This window comes from Nansenia antarctica, assembly GCF_963989245.1.
Source record: "Nansenia antarctica genome assembly, chromosome: 4".
Taxonomy (NCBI): domain Eukaryota; kingdom Metazoa; phylum Chordata; class Actinopteri; order Argentiniformes; family Microstomatidae; genus Nansenia; species Nansenia antarctica.
In genome coordinates, this window is record NC_137689.1 from 24,669,224 (window position 1) to 24,683,463 (window position 14,240).

Consider the following 14,240-nt stretch of genomic DNA (forward strand, 5'->3'; position numbering starts at 1 on the left):
CAACACAGGTCGTAATGATGAATTACTCAGGATGACTTTATTCAACAGAAGGGACTGCATACGAAATGAACGTCTTCTCTCATCTGAGATCAGCATTAGACAATCACACACCTAACAAGGATGGTTTAAATACTCACAACATCACAGTTGTTATATATTAAACATCTCCCTCTGACCAGCTGTGGCGCAGGAGGTAGAGAGTCACCGTCTAATAATCGCAAGGTTGGCAGATCGGCGGTTCGAGCCGCGGCTGGCCACATGTCGAAGTGTCCTTGGGCAAGACACTGAACCCCAAATTGCTCCCAGTGAGCGGGCCGGCGCCTTGCATGGTAGCTTGCCGCCATTGGTGTGTGAATGTGTGTGTGAATGGGTGAATGAGAGGCTGTTGTAAAGCGCTTTGGATAAAGGCGCTATATAAGTGCAGTCCATTTACCATTCCATTTGCAAGAGACCCAAGTTCGGTCCCCCCTGGGAGCCAGATAAGGGACACCGAAATGCCAGCTAGACTGTCTAAACATGACAGACCATAGCAGAGCAGCGTGACCCCCACCTAGATTATAGTCAAAGAAATACACTTTAAATCCATTTTGTTTATAACCAACTAACTAGGTCACCAACACAAACCCTCCTACTCCTGGAGAGCTCCTGGTTGAATCTCAAAAGTCTTTTTTCCTCTGTCCTTGCCTCCTTCTCAAAAACGCATTGGAGGAGAAGGCCAGAGGGGGAGGGACCTCAGACTTTCTCCTCCAATGTGTTTAGAGAATGAAGCGGGAAAAAAGGAAAGACTTTTGAGATTTGTGTGTACCATTATCGATACCTTTCATCTGTTCCATCCATTATAATGAGCCCATCCTCTGATTTCTACCTCCACCCGCCTCCACTGCAGCCAGTGGCTCTCCAGGACCAGGGGAGGGTAGAACCTCTCCAGGACCAGGGGAGGGTAGAACCTCTCCAGGACCAGGGGAGGGTAGAACCTCTCCAGGACCAGGGGAGGGTAGAACCTCTCCAGGACCAGGGGAGGGTAGAACCTCTCCAGGACCAGGGGAGGGTAGAACCTCTCCAGGACCAGGGGAGGGTAGAACCTCTCCAGGACCAGGGGAGGGTAGAACCTCTCGCTAAAGAGAGTTTTCTAGTTCTTCTTCTGACCGCTGTGATTGGCCTGCTCTTGTGTCCGTCACAGGGACGAGATCTACTGTCAGATCTGTAAGCAGCTGACCCAGAACCCCTCCAAGAGCAGCCACGCCCGAGGCTGGATCCTGCTCTCGCTCTGCGTCGGCTGCTTCGCTCCCTCCGAGAAGTTTGTCAAAGTATGACAAGGCTGGCTTCATATATTGTTTCTTATACATTCATTGTTTATTGAATAGAATACTTCAATAACCAACTGTTTAGGGCCAGATCTATTCATTCATGTCTTTCTTGCTCTCTCTCTCCCTCTAGTATTTGCGCACGTTCATGAACAGCGGTCCTCCCGGCTATGCTCCGTACTGTGAGGAGAGGTTGAGGAGGACGTTTGTGAACCTCACCAGAACCCAGCCGCCATCTTGGCTTGAACTTCAGGTACTTGCAAAGTTAGTCCGGAACCTGTTTGTGTAGCAGAGGCGATTTGGAAATCAAGCAGGAGTTAGCCCTGCCGGCGCCTTAGCCCTTGTATATAGAGATATAGATATAGATGGATAGATAGATAGATAGATAGATAGATAAATAGATATATGATGAGTACCATGTCCTCTTAGTGTAACAGTTTACATCTGTGACATCTATGCGAGAGAGAGAGAGAGAGAGAGAGAGAGAGGGAGAGAGATTCGGTCAAATCAAATCCAATTGTATTGGTCACTGATATCGTGTACAGTTGTAACTAACAAAGTGAAATGTTCTGGGATCTTGCTCCACCCTCAACAACAGAAGCAGCGACAACAATTCAATAAGAAGTCATCAAAAGTGACAAAAAGTGACACAATAAAGTGACACACAGAAAGCAGGAGTCTTGAACCAGCATGTCTTGTGCCCTCAGGCCACCAAGTCAAAGAAGCCCATCATGCTGCCAGTGACCTTCATGGACGGCACCACTAAGACCCTGCTCACGGACTCCGCCACCACGGCCAGCGAGCTGTGCAACGCTCTGGCGGACAAGATCAGCCTCCAAGACCGCTTCGGCTTCTCCCTCTACATCGCCCTGTTTGACAAGGTACACACACACACACACACACACACACACACACACACATACTGTACATGCATAGATACTGTATACTGCACATACACAGACTCCCTTCCACTATCTCTGCCTTGCTGACAAAAAGACATTGACCCACGTCAAGTATTTACTCACGCATACGCATAATGCGCTTGCACGCATCCAGTACGCATACTTCTACACAACATAGTCCCAGTGCAGTGTGGCTCAGTTGGTAGAGCATGGCGCTAACAATGCTTAGATTGTGAGTTCGATTCCCGTTGGGACCATATATACTAAAAATGTATACTGTCACTGCAATGTAAGTCGCTTTGGATAAAAGCATCAGCTAAATGGCATATCATTTATTATTATATATATATACACACACATGTGACATGCACATTCTTGATCAGTCGAATGACTGAGAGCATGTTGAACTGTAATCGTAAAAACTTGTTGCCCTGTAACTCCTCCCACCAACCCTCCTGTGACTCCTCCCACCAACCCTCCTGTTCCTCCTCCCACCAACCCTCCTGTGACTCCTCCCACAACCCTCCTGTGACTCCTCCCACCAACCCTCCTGTGACTCCTCCCACCAACCCTACTGTGACTCCTCCCACCAACCCTCCTGTGACTCCTCCCACCAACCCTCCTGTGACTCCTCCCACCAACCCTCCTGTGACTCCTCCCACCAACCCTCCTGTGACTCCTCCCACCAACCCTCCAGGTGTCGTCTCTGGGCAGCGGCAGTGACCACGTGATGGACGCCGTGTCCCAGTGTGAGCAGTACGCCAAGGAGCAGGGCGCCCAGGAGAGGAACGCCCCCTGGAGGCTGTTCTTCAGGAAGGAGATCTTCACGCCCTGGCACGACCCGGCCCAGGACAGCGTGGCCAGCAACCTCATCTACCAGCAGGTCGTCAGAGGGGTGAAGTTCGGGGAGTACCGCTGTGAGAGGGTGAGTGATGGGGGAGGGGCGGTGGGGGGGGTGAGAGGTGAGAGGTGAGGATGGAGGGGTGTTGAGGGTGAGTGATGGATGATTTGTCTGATTTGTTTCTCATCTACACCTGACAATGCCAGATGTCATTTTATTTAGATAGATTTTATGCTTCAATGACTAAATGTAATCTAATCTAATATAATAATATAAGACTATGTATATATTTATATATAATACTGTTTGATTTCTCTTCTCTCTTCTCTCTTCTCTCCATTCCTCCCACCCACACACACACACACACCCACACACACACACCCACATACATGCACGCACGCATGCACACGCACACACACACACACACCAACACCCATCCACACACACACACACACACACACACACACACACACACACTCCACCCGCACATCCGCACACGCACCACCCACACACAATCTCTCTCTCTCTCTCTCAGGAGGAGGACCTGGCAGAGCTGGCGTCCCAGCAGTACTATGTGGACTACGGCTCAGAGATCCTTCCGGAGCGTCTCCTCGGCCTCATCCCCTCCTACATCCCCGACCGTGAGGTCACCTCCGCCAAGACCGCCGACAAGTGGGCCCAGCTCGTCATGGCCGCCCACAGAAGGGTATGTGGTTCGGTTTGTAGAGCGTGGTGCTAACAACGCTTAGGTTTGGGGTTCAATTCTTGCTGGGACCATCTATACTGAAACTCACTTCAATGTACGTTGCTGTACACAGAAGGGTTGATTCCCAATGATTGGCATTCATTTTAGGCACTGTCACTCTCCAACGAAAAGCTCCTAATCCTATGGCCTCTCTGGTGCGTTCACAACATGGTTTGTTCTATGAGTAGAACAGGGGGGGGGTGGAGGAGGTAGAAATCAGAGGACAAAGGAATGGTATCAAACACTTGTGGAATGGACAAACACAAGCGTTTGATACTGTTCCTAATTCCACTCCACGCATTACAATGAACCTGTCTTCCCATTTCTACCTCCACCAGCCTCCACTGGAGTAAAGTGCACACATACAGTACATGAGAAGCAGTTTGTGATGTTAGAATTATAAGGTTCGATCTCCATTTTTGTCAAAATCGAGTTTTTTTATTAGGTGTTTATTAATACCTGTGTGGTGTTATTTTTAAAATGTATTTTTTTTTTGTTAGTAATTAATAAAATACTAAGGTTCCATCTCACAAAACATAATGGAATGTAAAAACTTTGATGCTCAATATCTCTGAACTACCCTAAACGGAGATAGAACCTTATAATTCTAAGCTCACAAGTTCGCTTCTCAGGTTGTGAACCTCTCTCTCTCTCTCTCTCTCTCTCTCTCTGCCTGCACCCCCACAGGGAGTCTCCACCCAGAAGAGGACAGAGCCTCAGAAGGTGAAAGAGGACGTGGTGGACTTTGCTCGTTTCAAGTGGCCGTTACTCTTCTCACGCTTCTATGAGGCCTTCAAGTTCTCAGGTGGGTCAAGAGTCTGAATCCGAAGACGTTATTGACAAGCCAAGAATGCAAGAAGGGATTTGCTTTGCGTGGTACTCGTTAAAAACAGTCACAAGACACACAATAGCTGTCCCATAGACACAAAGTGCATGCCGTCCTTATCAAGAGAGTTTGACACAATTGTTCGACACATCACTCATGTAGGTAGACGAGTGGAGGCTGGTGGAGGTCTGGCTCATTGTAATGCATGGAATGGAATGAGGAATGGTGTTTGATACCATTCCATATGTAAAAAAATCGGTAAGAAAATGCCGGTCGAGAGAGGACGCTGGCGTTGCTTGTTCGCCGCTTCTCTGCCCGAAATATCTAGGTGTAATTGCAGTATACAGAGTAGATTGTCCTACAAAGACACTTAGGTTTAGATTTAGTCATCTAAAAATTAATTATACTTTCGCCTATACTTTCTTTTATCTATTTGTTTTTGTTTCTTTTTATTTTACTACTGGATCTTTTCAGTTTGTAAAGCGTCTTTGAGTGTCTAGAAAAGCACTATAAAAGTCGAATGTATTATTATTATTATAATAATGCATTACAATGAGCCCATCGTCTGATTTCCACCTCCACCAGCCTCCTCTGACACACATTTACAACCCTGCTGCCTCCTTCTCACCCCAGGGCCCAGCCTGCCAAAGAATGAGGTCATCGTGGCAGTGAACTGGACCGGGGTTTACTTTGTGGATGAGCAGGAGCAAGTCCTTCTGGAACTCTCTTTCCCAGAGATCACTGCTGTGTCCAGTAGCAGGTACAGTCGATATTGTATAATTATTTTTAATGACATCATTTATACAGTATTACAAAATGTCATATTGGAATGGAATCATTAGAAGATAAGGAATCATTAGCAGATAAGGAATCATTAGAAGAATGGATCATTAGATAAGAAATAAAAAAAAGATGACTTTATTTAACACATTTAAAATGCACACAGAGTTGCCTCAGCCATATGAGTTCAACAACACACATTGAAAACTACCGAAGGATTAAAAACACAATGCAAGTCTACTGACTGTGTTCCATCGTGGTCCTCGTAATCATCCAATGGCACGCTTCGCTTTCCCCACAGAGGAGGCAAGCTGCAGGGCCAGAGCTTCTCCCTCGCCACCATCAAAGGAGACGAGTACACCTTCACCTCCAACAACGCGGAGGACATCCGTGACCTGGTTGTCACCTTCCTGGACGGACTCAGGAAGAGGTCAAAGTTTGTGGTGGCTCTGCTGGACAACCCCAACCCTGGTAGGAGACCATTTTCTTTTTTTTTCTTCTTTTTTTCTGAGTGGGGCAGTCCCACTCATATTTTTATATGATAGATAGAGACAGTAGAGATTTGACAGGAAGGATGGGTGAGAGAGAGGAGAATAGAGACAGACAGGAAGGATGGGTGAGAGAGAGGAGAATAGAGACAGACAGGAAGGATGGGTGAGAGAGAGAGAAGGGATGACATGCAGGATATGTCCGTGGCCGGAATCGAACCAGGAACCCTGCGGTTACGTGGTCAACACTTAGTCCGCTACGCCCCAGGAGACCATTTTCTGACAGCAGCTGGTGAAACCCGGGAACCCAACTGTCACATTTGACCAATGAAGACCAGGCCGTGTTTCTCAAAACAGCAACAAGACGTCCAACTGGGGCTAGATGTTTGACTATGTTTGTATCGCTGTTTTCATTGTAGCACATCCCCAGAGTACAGTCTGAATATCGGCACATTTCGGTTACGATACGCGATTCCGCTTGTCTCCACAATGTTGACTGAGAATGTGTTCATATTAAAGCGTGTGTTGTGTTGTCTTTGTTGAATGAAGGCGTTTCTCAGTGTAATAGTGTGTGTGTGTGTGTGTGTGTGTTCTCTTGTGTAGCGGACGAGGACATGACCTTCCTAAGCTTCTGTAAAGGTGACCTGATCGTCTTGGACGAGCACTCGGGGGAGCAGGTCATGACCTCAGGCTGGGCTCACGGGGTCAACGACAGGACCAAGCACAGGGGCGACTTCCCTGCCGAGTGTGTTTATGTGCTGCCCTCTGTCACCAGGCCGCAGTACGACATTGTGGTGAGTGACCGTGACATCAGACATTGGATGTGTGTGTGGCTTTATCATGTACTGTATGTGTCTCTCGCTCTTGTGTCTCGATCCATTTCTCTGTGGTTTTTTGGTCAACTCCAACCCCTCCTGCTCCACCTCTCTCTCCCGGCTCCACCTCTCTCTCTCTGCTCCACCTCTCTCTCCCTGCTCCACCTCTCTCTCCCTGCTCCACCTCTCTCTCCCTGCTCCACCTCTCCCTGCTCCACCTCTCTCTCTCTGCTCCACCTCTCTCTCCCTGCTCCACCTCTCCCTGCTCCACCTCTCTCTCTCTGCTCCACCTCTCTCTCCCTGCTCCACCTCTCCCTGCTCCACCTCTCCCTGCTCCACCTCTCTCTCCCTGCTCCACCTCTCTCTCTCTGCTCCACCTCTCTCTCTCTGCTCCACCTCTCTCTCTGCTCCACCTCTCTCTCCCTGCTCCACCTCTCTCTCCCTGCTCCACCTCTCTCTCTCTGCTCCACCTCTCTCTCTCTGCTCCACCTCTCTCTCTCTGCTCCACCTCTCTCTCCCTGCTCCACCTCTCTCTCTCTGCTCCACCTCTCTCTCCCTGCTCCACCTCTCTCTCCCTGCTCCACCTCTCTCTCTCTCTCCCTGCTCCACCTCTCTCTCCCTGCTCCATAGTCTCTGGTGACGATGACTCCAGCTCAGAGGAGAGAGTCCGCCGACACAGCTCTGACACAGCTCAGCCAGGCCGAGAGTGAGGACAGGGTCAAGCCCTACACACTGGAGGAGTTCTCCTATGACTACTTCAGGTGCACAACACACACACACACACACACACGTATCCACTACTTAGGACTGGATATATCAAGCACAACCAGGGTTGGAACAGACACCTGCAACAGGGAGTGTCAGTTCAGTCTCACCGGTGTATTTAATACAAAATAATTTTTTAAAAGAGTACAGGGCATGAAGCTAACTCAAATGTCCGTCTGCCATCTAAAGTGTCCGAGGGGGTATGGCTCCACCAGGGGCTCCAGTGCTGGGACTGCGTGCAGGGTACCCTGGGTAGGGTGGGTCTGTGCCCCGGGGTGGCTCCGTCGGTGTGGGCTGGGGGGGGGGGGGGTCTAGCCGGCTCCACTCGGTGGCTGTCGGGCTCTCTCCCCGGGTCGGACTGGCGGCAGAAAAAAACATATAAATCCTCTTGGCCAGAGAATTGTACTGCCGGAGAGACCGGCTCGCACCCTCTCGATGCGTCAGGTACGTTTCTCTGCTCCCCGGGCGTGTCTAATGAAGGTCACCTCTCAGTAGAGGAGTTTGGACTGGACTTTATTTATTTGTCATTGCTACAGTACAGGTACCAAACAACGAAATTTAGGAGGGGTGGCTCCCCTGGTGTTTAGGAAAGGAAAAAGAAAACACATTTTAGAAAGAGCATAGATGCATAAAATCACAAGAAGGTAAGGAGCTGGTTTACATCAATAAAGGCTATGTACACAATCCACTGTACTATACTGCACAGATAGTCAACTAGGGTTGTCATATTGCACAAAAAGTATTTTTTCACATTATTTTAAAGTGTCACAGTTTGCAGGCTTGAAAATGTACATGTTTGTGCCTCAGCACTAGCTGCCATACAATCCGTCCGGACTGTCCTGGGCCCAGAACTTCTGTGTTCAGGGCCTTGACGGCCCTGTGGTAGAAGCTGTTCTTCAGTCTGTTTGTCTTAGCGGCCGGGGTCCTGTACCTCCTGTTCGAGGGCAGCTTGACAAAGTGTACGTGCCCAGGGTGGGTCGGGTCCTTGGAGATCTTGGAGGCCCTCCTGAGACAGCGTGTTTTGTACAGCTCCTCCAGAGAGGGGAGGGGGGCGCCGGTGATCTTCTGTGCTGAGTCCAACTTAGGCTCAGTCGGGCCTCTAAGGTCTCCCGGGACTATATGAATGAATGAATGAATGAATGAATGAATGGACTTTATTGTCATTGCTACAGTACAGGTACCAAACAACACAATTTAGGAGGGGTGGCTCCCCTGGTGTTAGGAAAGGGAGAAAAAAAAACACTTTTAAAAAAATCACAAGAAGGGAAGGAGCTGGTTTACATAAATAAAGGCTATGTACACAATCCACTGTACTATACTGTACAGATAGACGACTAGGGTTGTCATTAGGGATGCTCCGATTTATCGGCCACCGATTTAAATCGGCCGATTTCACTCCAAATGACTCGATCGGTGATCGGCAAAAATGGCCGATCGCAAAAAACTTTTTTTTTTTTTTTTTTCCTTTTCCTGGGGAAGACAGATAACTGAACAGAAAACATAGGAGGACGTAACAGTATGTAAACCATGAAGGCCACGTTTATGATGTCTTTTATACAGCCATATCGACTGACTTGGGCTTCAGGCCCTAACTGGGTGATAGGCCAGACCTTTACTATGCCATAAAAATGGGTCTGCGTTTGCTTGGTGCCTAATGGATCAAAACTTTTGTCTAAAAAGCAAAAAATATGTAGGCTATCCAGTCAGTAGGCCTACAGTTATGTATTTAAAAAAAAATCGGTATCGGTATCGGTTGATCTTGAGGAAAAAAATCAGTGATCGGTATCGGCCCCAAAAATCCAGATTGGAGCATCCCTAGTTGTCATATTGCACAATAGTATTGTTTCACATTATTTAAAGTGTCACAGTTTGCAGGCTTGAAATGTACAATGTTTGTACAATGTTTTTGCCTCAGCACTACACCTGATTTTTTCAGTCCAGCAGCTGCCATACAATCCGTCCAGACTGTCCAGGGCCCAGAACTTAGGTCTTTGCTGTGTTCAGGGCCTGGACGGCCCTGTGGTAGAAGCTGTTCTTCAGTCTGTTTGTCTTAGCGGCCAGGGTCCTGAACCGCCTTTTCGAGGGCAGCCTGGTAAAGTGTACGTGCCCAGGGTGGGTCGGGTCCCTGGAGATCTTGGAGGCCTTCCTGAGACAGCGTGTGTTGTACAGCTCTTCCAGAGAGGGGAGGGGGGCGCCGGTGATCTTCTGTGCTGTTCTCACTACTCTCTGTAGCGCATTTCTCTCCGCTGTTGTGCAGCTGGAGAACCAGTTGCAGATGCCGTAGGTGAGGATGCTCTCCACTGCGCCGCGGTAAAAGGTCACCAGTATCTCCTGCTTGCTGTGTTCCTTCCTGAGGCATCTCAGGGTGTATAGCCGCTGTTGTGCCCTCTTGATGGTGCCTTTTGTGTTGTCCTTCCAGGTCAGGTCATCCCGCATGTGATGTCCCAGGAATCGGAGGGTTGAGACTCTCTCCACGCTCTCTCCGTCGATGAGCAGGGGCTGGATTTCAGACCTTTTCCTCCTGAAGTCTACGATGATTTCCTGGGTCTTTGACTTGTTCAGCAGCAGGTTGTTAACCTTGCACAGCTTGCTCAGTTGCTCTACCTCATCCCTGTACGCCGCCTCGTCCCCCCCCGAGATACATCCCACCACGGTGGTGTCGTCTGCAAACCTCTATAGACTCCGAGTGAGGGCTGCGGCTCATTGTAGGCCGGGGGTAGGAGGGCCGACAGGTTGGCTCCGTGGGCGTGGGGTCGGAGCGGGTCGGAGGGTGGGTCGGAGGTGGCTACAGGGTTTCCCTCTAGGGCTCTCTCTCTCCGTCTCACTGCGGCCTAGGGCCGGGGTCAGTCTGATGCTCTCACCCTCTCGACACGTCTTGTCCGTCCGCAGCTCTCTCCTCTTGTGTCAGATCCAGTACTCGTATCTGAGCCTTCTGGAAGTGGACCCAGGTGTGGCCTGTCGGGCCAACGAGCCTGCAGTTTGCTTCCCTGGGCCATCAGTCTGATTGGGGCATGCGGGGCAGCTGTGCATGGTTAGGGTGTCAATATACCCGGTACTCAGTGGGGGTTACTGCAGCACGTGCACACACACTCACACACACACACACACACACACACACACACACACACACTCACTCACACACACACACACACACACACACACTCACACACACACTCACACACACACACACACACACACACACACACACATACACACACACAATATGTCTTCCTGTAGGTAAAGCGGGGTACACACATAAGGATTTTCAGGGCGATTTTCGGATGGCTGAAAACGACAGAAAACGGCCGATTATCAGATCAAAGTCAAAAAGTCAAAAGTTAAGATGGCTCTTAACATTTTCCTATAACAAAATCCTGTGGTGTGAGGTGTGTTAAGAGTCAATCAATTGTCAATTGTCAATTGTCTCTCCCGACAACCTGCTCGGAAAATGGGCGTGGCTGGCAATCGTAAATGTCAAATGTGTTCAATACTTACGACCAGAAATCATAGGGTTGCCAGATTTTTGGGTGGAATTAGCGGTTTTAGACTGTGGTTAGGGTGGAAAATGTCATTTCCATCTGGCAACCCTGCTCGCGAGTCCAACTATAACGTAGCCAATCAAGAAGCGAGCTGACTTCTTCTTTTCGTTATTCGGCACTTTATTCGCCCTGTCGCACATGGTTGTCTCGTACAGGTCAGTCAGGGTACTACGTTAGATAATAATAATAATAATAATAATAACTTTATTTGTATAGCGCTTTTCCTGCAAACGTTGCGGCTCAAAGTGCTTTAATCATTATATAATCTTAATTTAATTATTTTGTAATTTAAAGGCAATATTAAAAGGATGGGTTCACGCGAGATTTCTGGCTTGGGGAACGAGACTCTAGAGAGTCTGGAGTCTGTCGTAACGAAAATCTTTATGTCTGTGGGGTGCTGAAATGGGGAAATCGGCGAACACCACACACAATACGATCAAGGCTGTTCAATCCAAGATTTTGTTTCTTCATGTGTGGGGTCTGTCTCAGATAAGATTTCGGTTAAGATTTTGAAAATCCTTATGTGTGTACCCCGCTTAACCCCTATTATACATTTCCGCTCTTTCCTCTACTCACCACCTCTCTGCCCCCCCCCCTCCTCTCTCTCCAGACCCCCTCCTAAGAGCACCTTGAGCAGGGTTATGATCACCAAGGGCCGGGGGAAGGAGCGTCTGTGGTGCTGCACCAGGGAGCCTCTCAAACAGCCGCTACTCAAGAAGGTGCTGCCCCACGAGGAGGTGTCTCAGGAGGCCTGCCTGGCCTTCATCGATATCCTTCACCCTCCTCCTCAGGCCTGGCTGAACTTGCTCCCACCACCAACACTTCTTCTAGGAACCATCCATTTGGTCATAACTATCTGAGCCAGCACGTCGGAATCCATTCCATGCATTACAATGGGCCCGCCGTCCGATTTCTACCTCCACCAGCCCCCACTGATCTCAGCCACGGCTGGTTCCCTTTCATTTCTCGACATTGATATGTTTGCAAAAGCCTGTATGACAACACTCAATGGTGTGTGGGGTTCCCCTCTCTTTGGTGTCTTTTGTAATGTGATATATTGTATTTCGGTTGTTGCTTGCGGTTGTTCTGTGGTTCATCCAGTCCGGTTGTAGTCCTTGACCGCTCCTGCACCTCTGATGAAGTACATGGGTGACTACCCGTCCAAGAGAGCACGCTCGGTCAACGACCTGACTGACCAGATCTTCGAGGGAGCTCTGAAGGCTGAGCCGCTCAAAGACGAGATCTTCTGTCAGATCCTGAAACAGCTCACAGAGAACCACATCAAGTATGTCTGGCTCCCACACACACACGCACACACGCTCACGCACACACACACACCACACACACACACACACACACACACACACACTGAAATACTTTCCCACTAACACTGTGTGTGTGTGTGTGTGTGTGTGTGTGTGTGTGTGTGTGTGTGCACGTGTGCGTGTGCGTGCGTGCGCGTGTGTGCGCGTGCGTGCGTGTGCCTGTCTGTCTGTCTGTGTGGGTGCAGGTACAGTGAGGACAAGGGCTGGGAGCTGCTGTGGCTGTGTACAGGCCTGTTCCCCCCCAGTAACACTCTGCTGCCACACGTCCAGAAGTTCCTCCAGGCTAAGAAACACTACCCCCTCGCCCCTGACTGCATGCAGAGACTGCAGAAGGCCTTACGGTAACACACACACACACACACACACACACACACACACACACACTTTGTCGCAAGCCCTCACCTGGACCGGCGTTAACACACCCCCAGCTAGAGAACACCCAAGGCAGAGAGTACGGTCAGGCACGCACAGCGTATTTATTCGTTGAAATAATAGTTCAGGTTGTCTAACTGAAAACCTCCCTCGTCCTCGAGGGGGACAAACAGGATAATCCACAACACAGGTCCCTCCTCCCCTCAGAGGGAAAAAGAAGGATGTATTCCATAGAGTGTCCCACTCCGGGCTGGGGGCAGTGGGAGGAGAGGGACCCAGGTACCCCTCGTATCTGGATCTAGGGGGACGGGTGCGCCATTCTCGGGCTCCGTCTCCCGCTGTTAAATAAAATGAGAGAGAGACACGCGTCAGTGCACTGTAGACTTCTTTTAGTATGCCGCCGCTCTGCGCTCACCCCCTCCCTGTCTGTACTGATGACTCCATCCCCTCTCGCGTCTGCTGGTTACGGTGTCCCTCTCCAGCCCGCTCCTCCGATCCACCCAGGTGCGCCGAGTCGGGCTTATTGGGTAGCGTTACGTCTCCCGCCGCCCGTCTTCCGATTGCCTTCTCCGCGGCACCTGTGTGAATGGGAGATATCGTGCGTCCCGTACCTCTCCCAATGACCGCCGTGGTCTCTGTCCATGGTCCTTAGTCGCCCTGTTGTCGGGCCGAGGCGAGGAAATGCTACAACCCGCACATACATACACACACACACACACACACACACACATATACACATACATGTACAACTAGAAAGCAACGACCCGAAGACCTTCTGGAGCCAAGTTAACCAGCTTGGTGTAGGCAGCGAGCGGCACCCCAACATCCCCTGGGAGGTCTTGGGGCCGGATGGCTCTCCACAGACTGATAAAGAATCTGCCCTAGAGTCGTGGAGGAGCGAGTTTGCCAGCTTGTTCCAGGCGAACCAGCATAGGGGCCCCTCCCTCGCCAGAGTCACAGAGCACCCCCACTTTAACCTGGATACATCCCTGAACCAGCCAATCAGTGAGCATGAGATTGTCAAAGTCCTGCAAGCAGCCAAGAAACGCAAAGCATATGGTTTAGCATATCTATAAAGGCGGGGGAAAAGATAAAAGATTACTTTGACCTCTGCTGTATATAAACTGTTCTGCTGTGTATTACATAACAGGGTCTCTGAGTGGGTGGAGTCCAACAGCATCATAACAGATGAACAAAATGGGTTTAGAAAGAAAAGGAGTTGTATAGACCATATTGCCACTTTAACTACTATTATAGACTCAAGGAAAAAGCTTAGAAAATCTACCTTCTGCTCTTTTATAGATTTTTCCAAAGCCTTTGATCATATTAACCGTAGCATGCTATGGGAGAAGTTGTCAGCTGTAGGCCTACATGGCAACATCCTTAACTGTCTTACTGCTCTGTACGAAAATGTGAAATGCTGTGTCCGTGTAAATGGTAGCCTTACAGATTGGTTCCCAGTCGACATCGGCGTAAAACAGGGCTGCATTTTGTCACCTGTTCTGTTCTCCATATATATAAATGACTTAAGTATAGCA

At 49.5% G+C, this 14,240-nt stretch overlaps 1 protein-coding gene across 1 annotated transcript in view; it reads left to right on the forward strand.

Annotated features, from left to right (window-relative positions):
• The window catches only part of LOC308156565 (unconventional myosin-VIIa-like), a gene marked incomplete at both ends in the record, with an annotated part of 292,311 nt that overhangs the window by 261,890 nt on the left and 16,181 nt on the right, over positions 1–14,240 (forward strand). Inside the window, 13 exons of the mRNA XM_080529937.1 lie at positions 1,181–1,307; positions 1,438–1,557; positions 2,012–2,185; positions 2,904–3,131; positions 3,583–3,753; positions 4,480–4,597; positions 5,252–5,378; positions 5,700–5,869; positions 6,490–6,680; positions 7,332–7,462; positions 11,616–11,763; positions 12,118–12,290; positions 12,516–12,671. Coding sequence (XP_080386063.1) covers positions 1,181–1,307; positions 1,438–1,557; positions 2,012–2,185; positions 2,904–3,131; positions 3,583–3,753; positions 4,480–4,597; positions 5,252–5,378; positions 5,700–5,869; positions 6,490–6,680; positions 7,332–7,462; positions 11,616–11,763; positions 12,118–12,290; positions 12,516–12,671 — 2,034 coding nt within the window. The remainder of the gene's footprint in view (positions 1–1,180; positions 1,308–1,437; positions 1,558–2,011; positions 2,186–2,903; positions 3,132–3,582; positions 3,754–4,479; positions 4,598–5,251; positions 5,379–5,699; positions 5,870–6,489; positions 6,681–7,331; positions 7,463–11,615; positions 11,764–12,117; positions 12,291–12,515; positions 12,672–14,240) is intronic.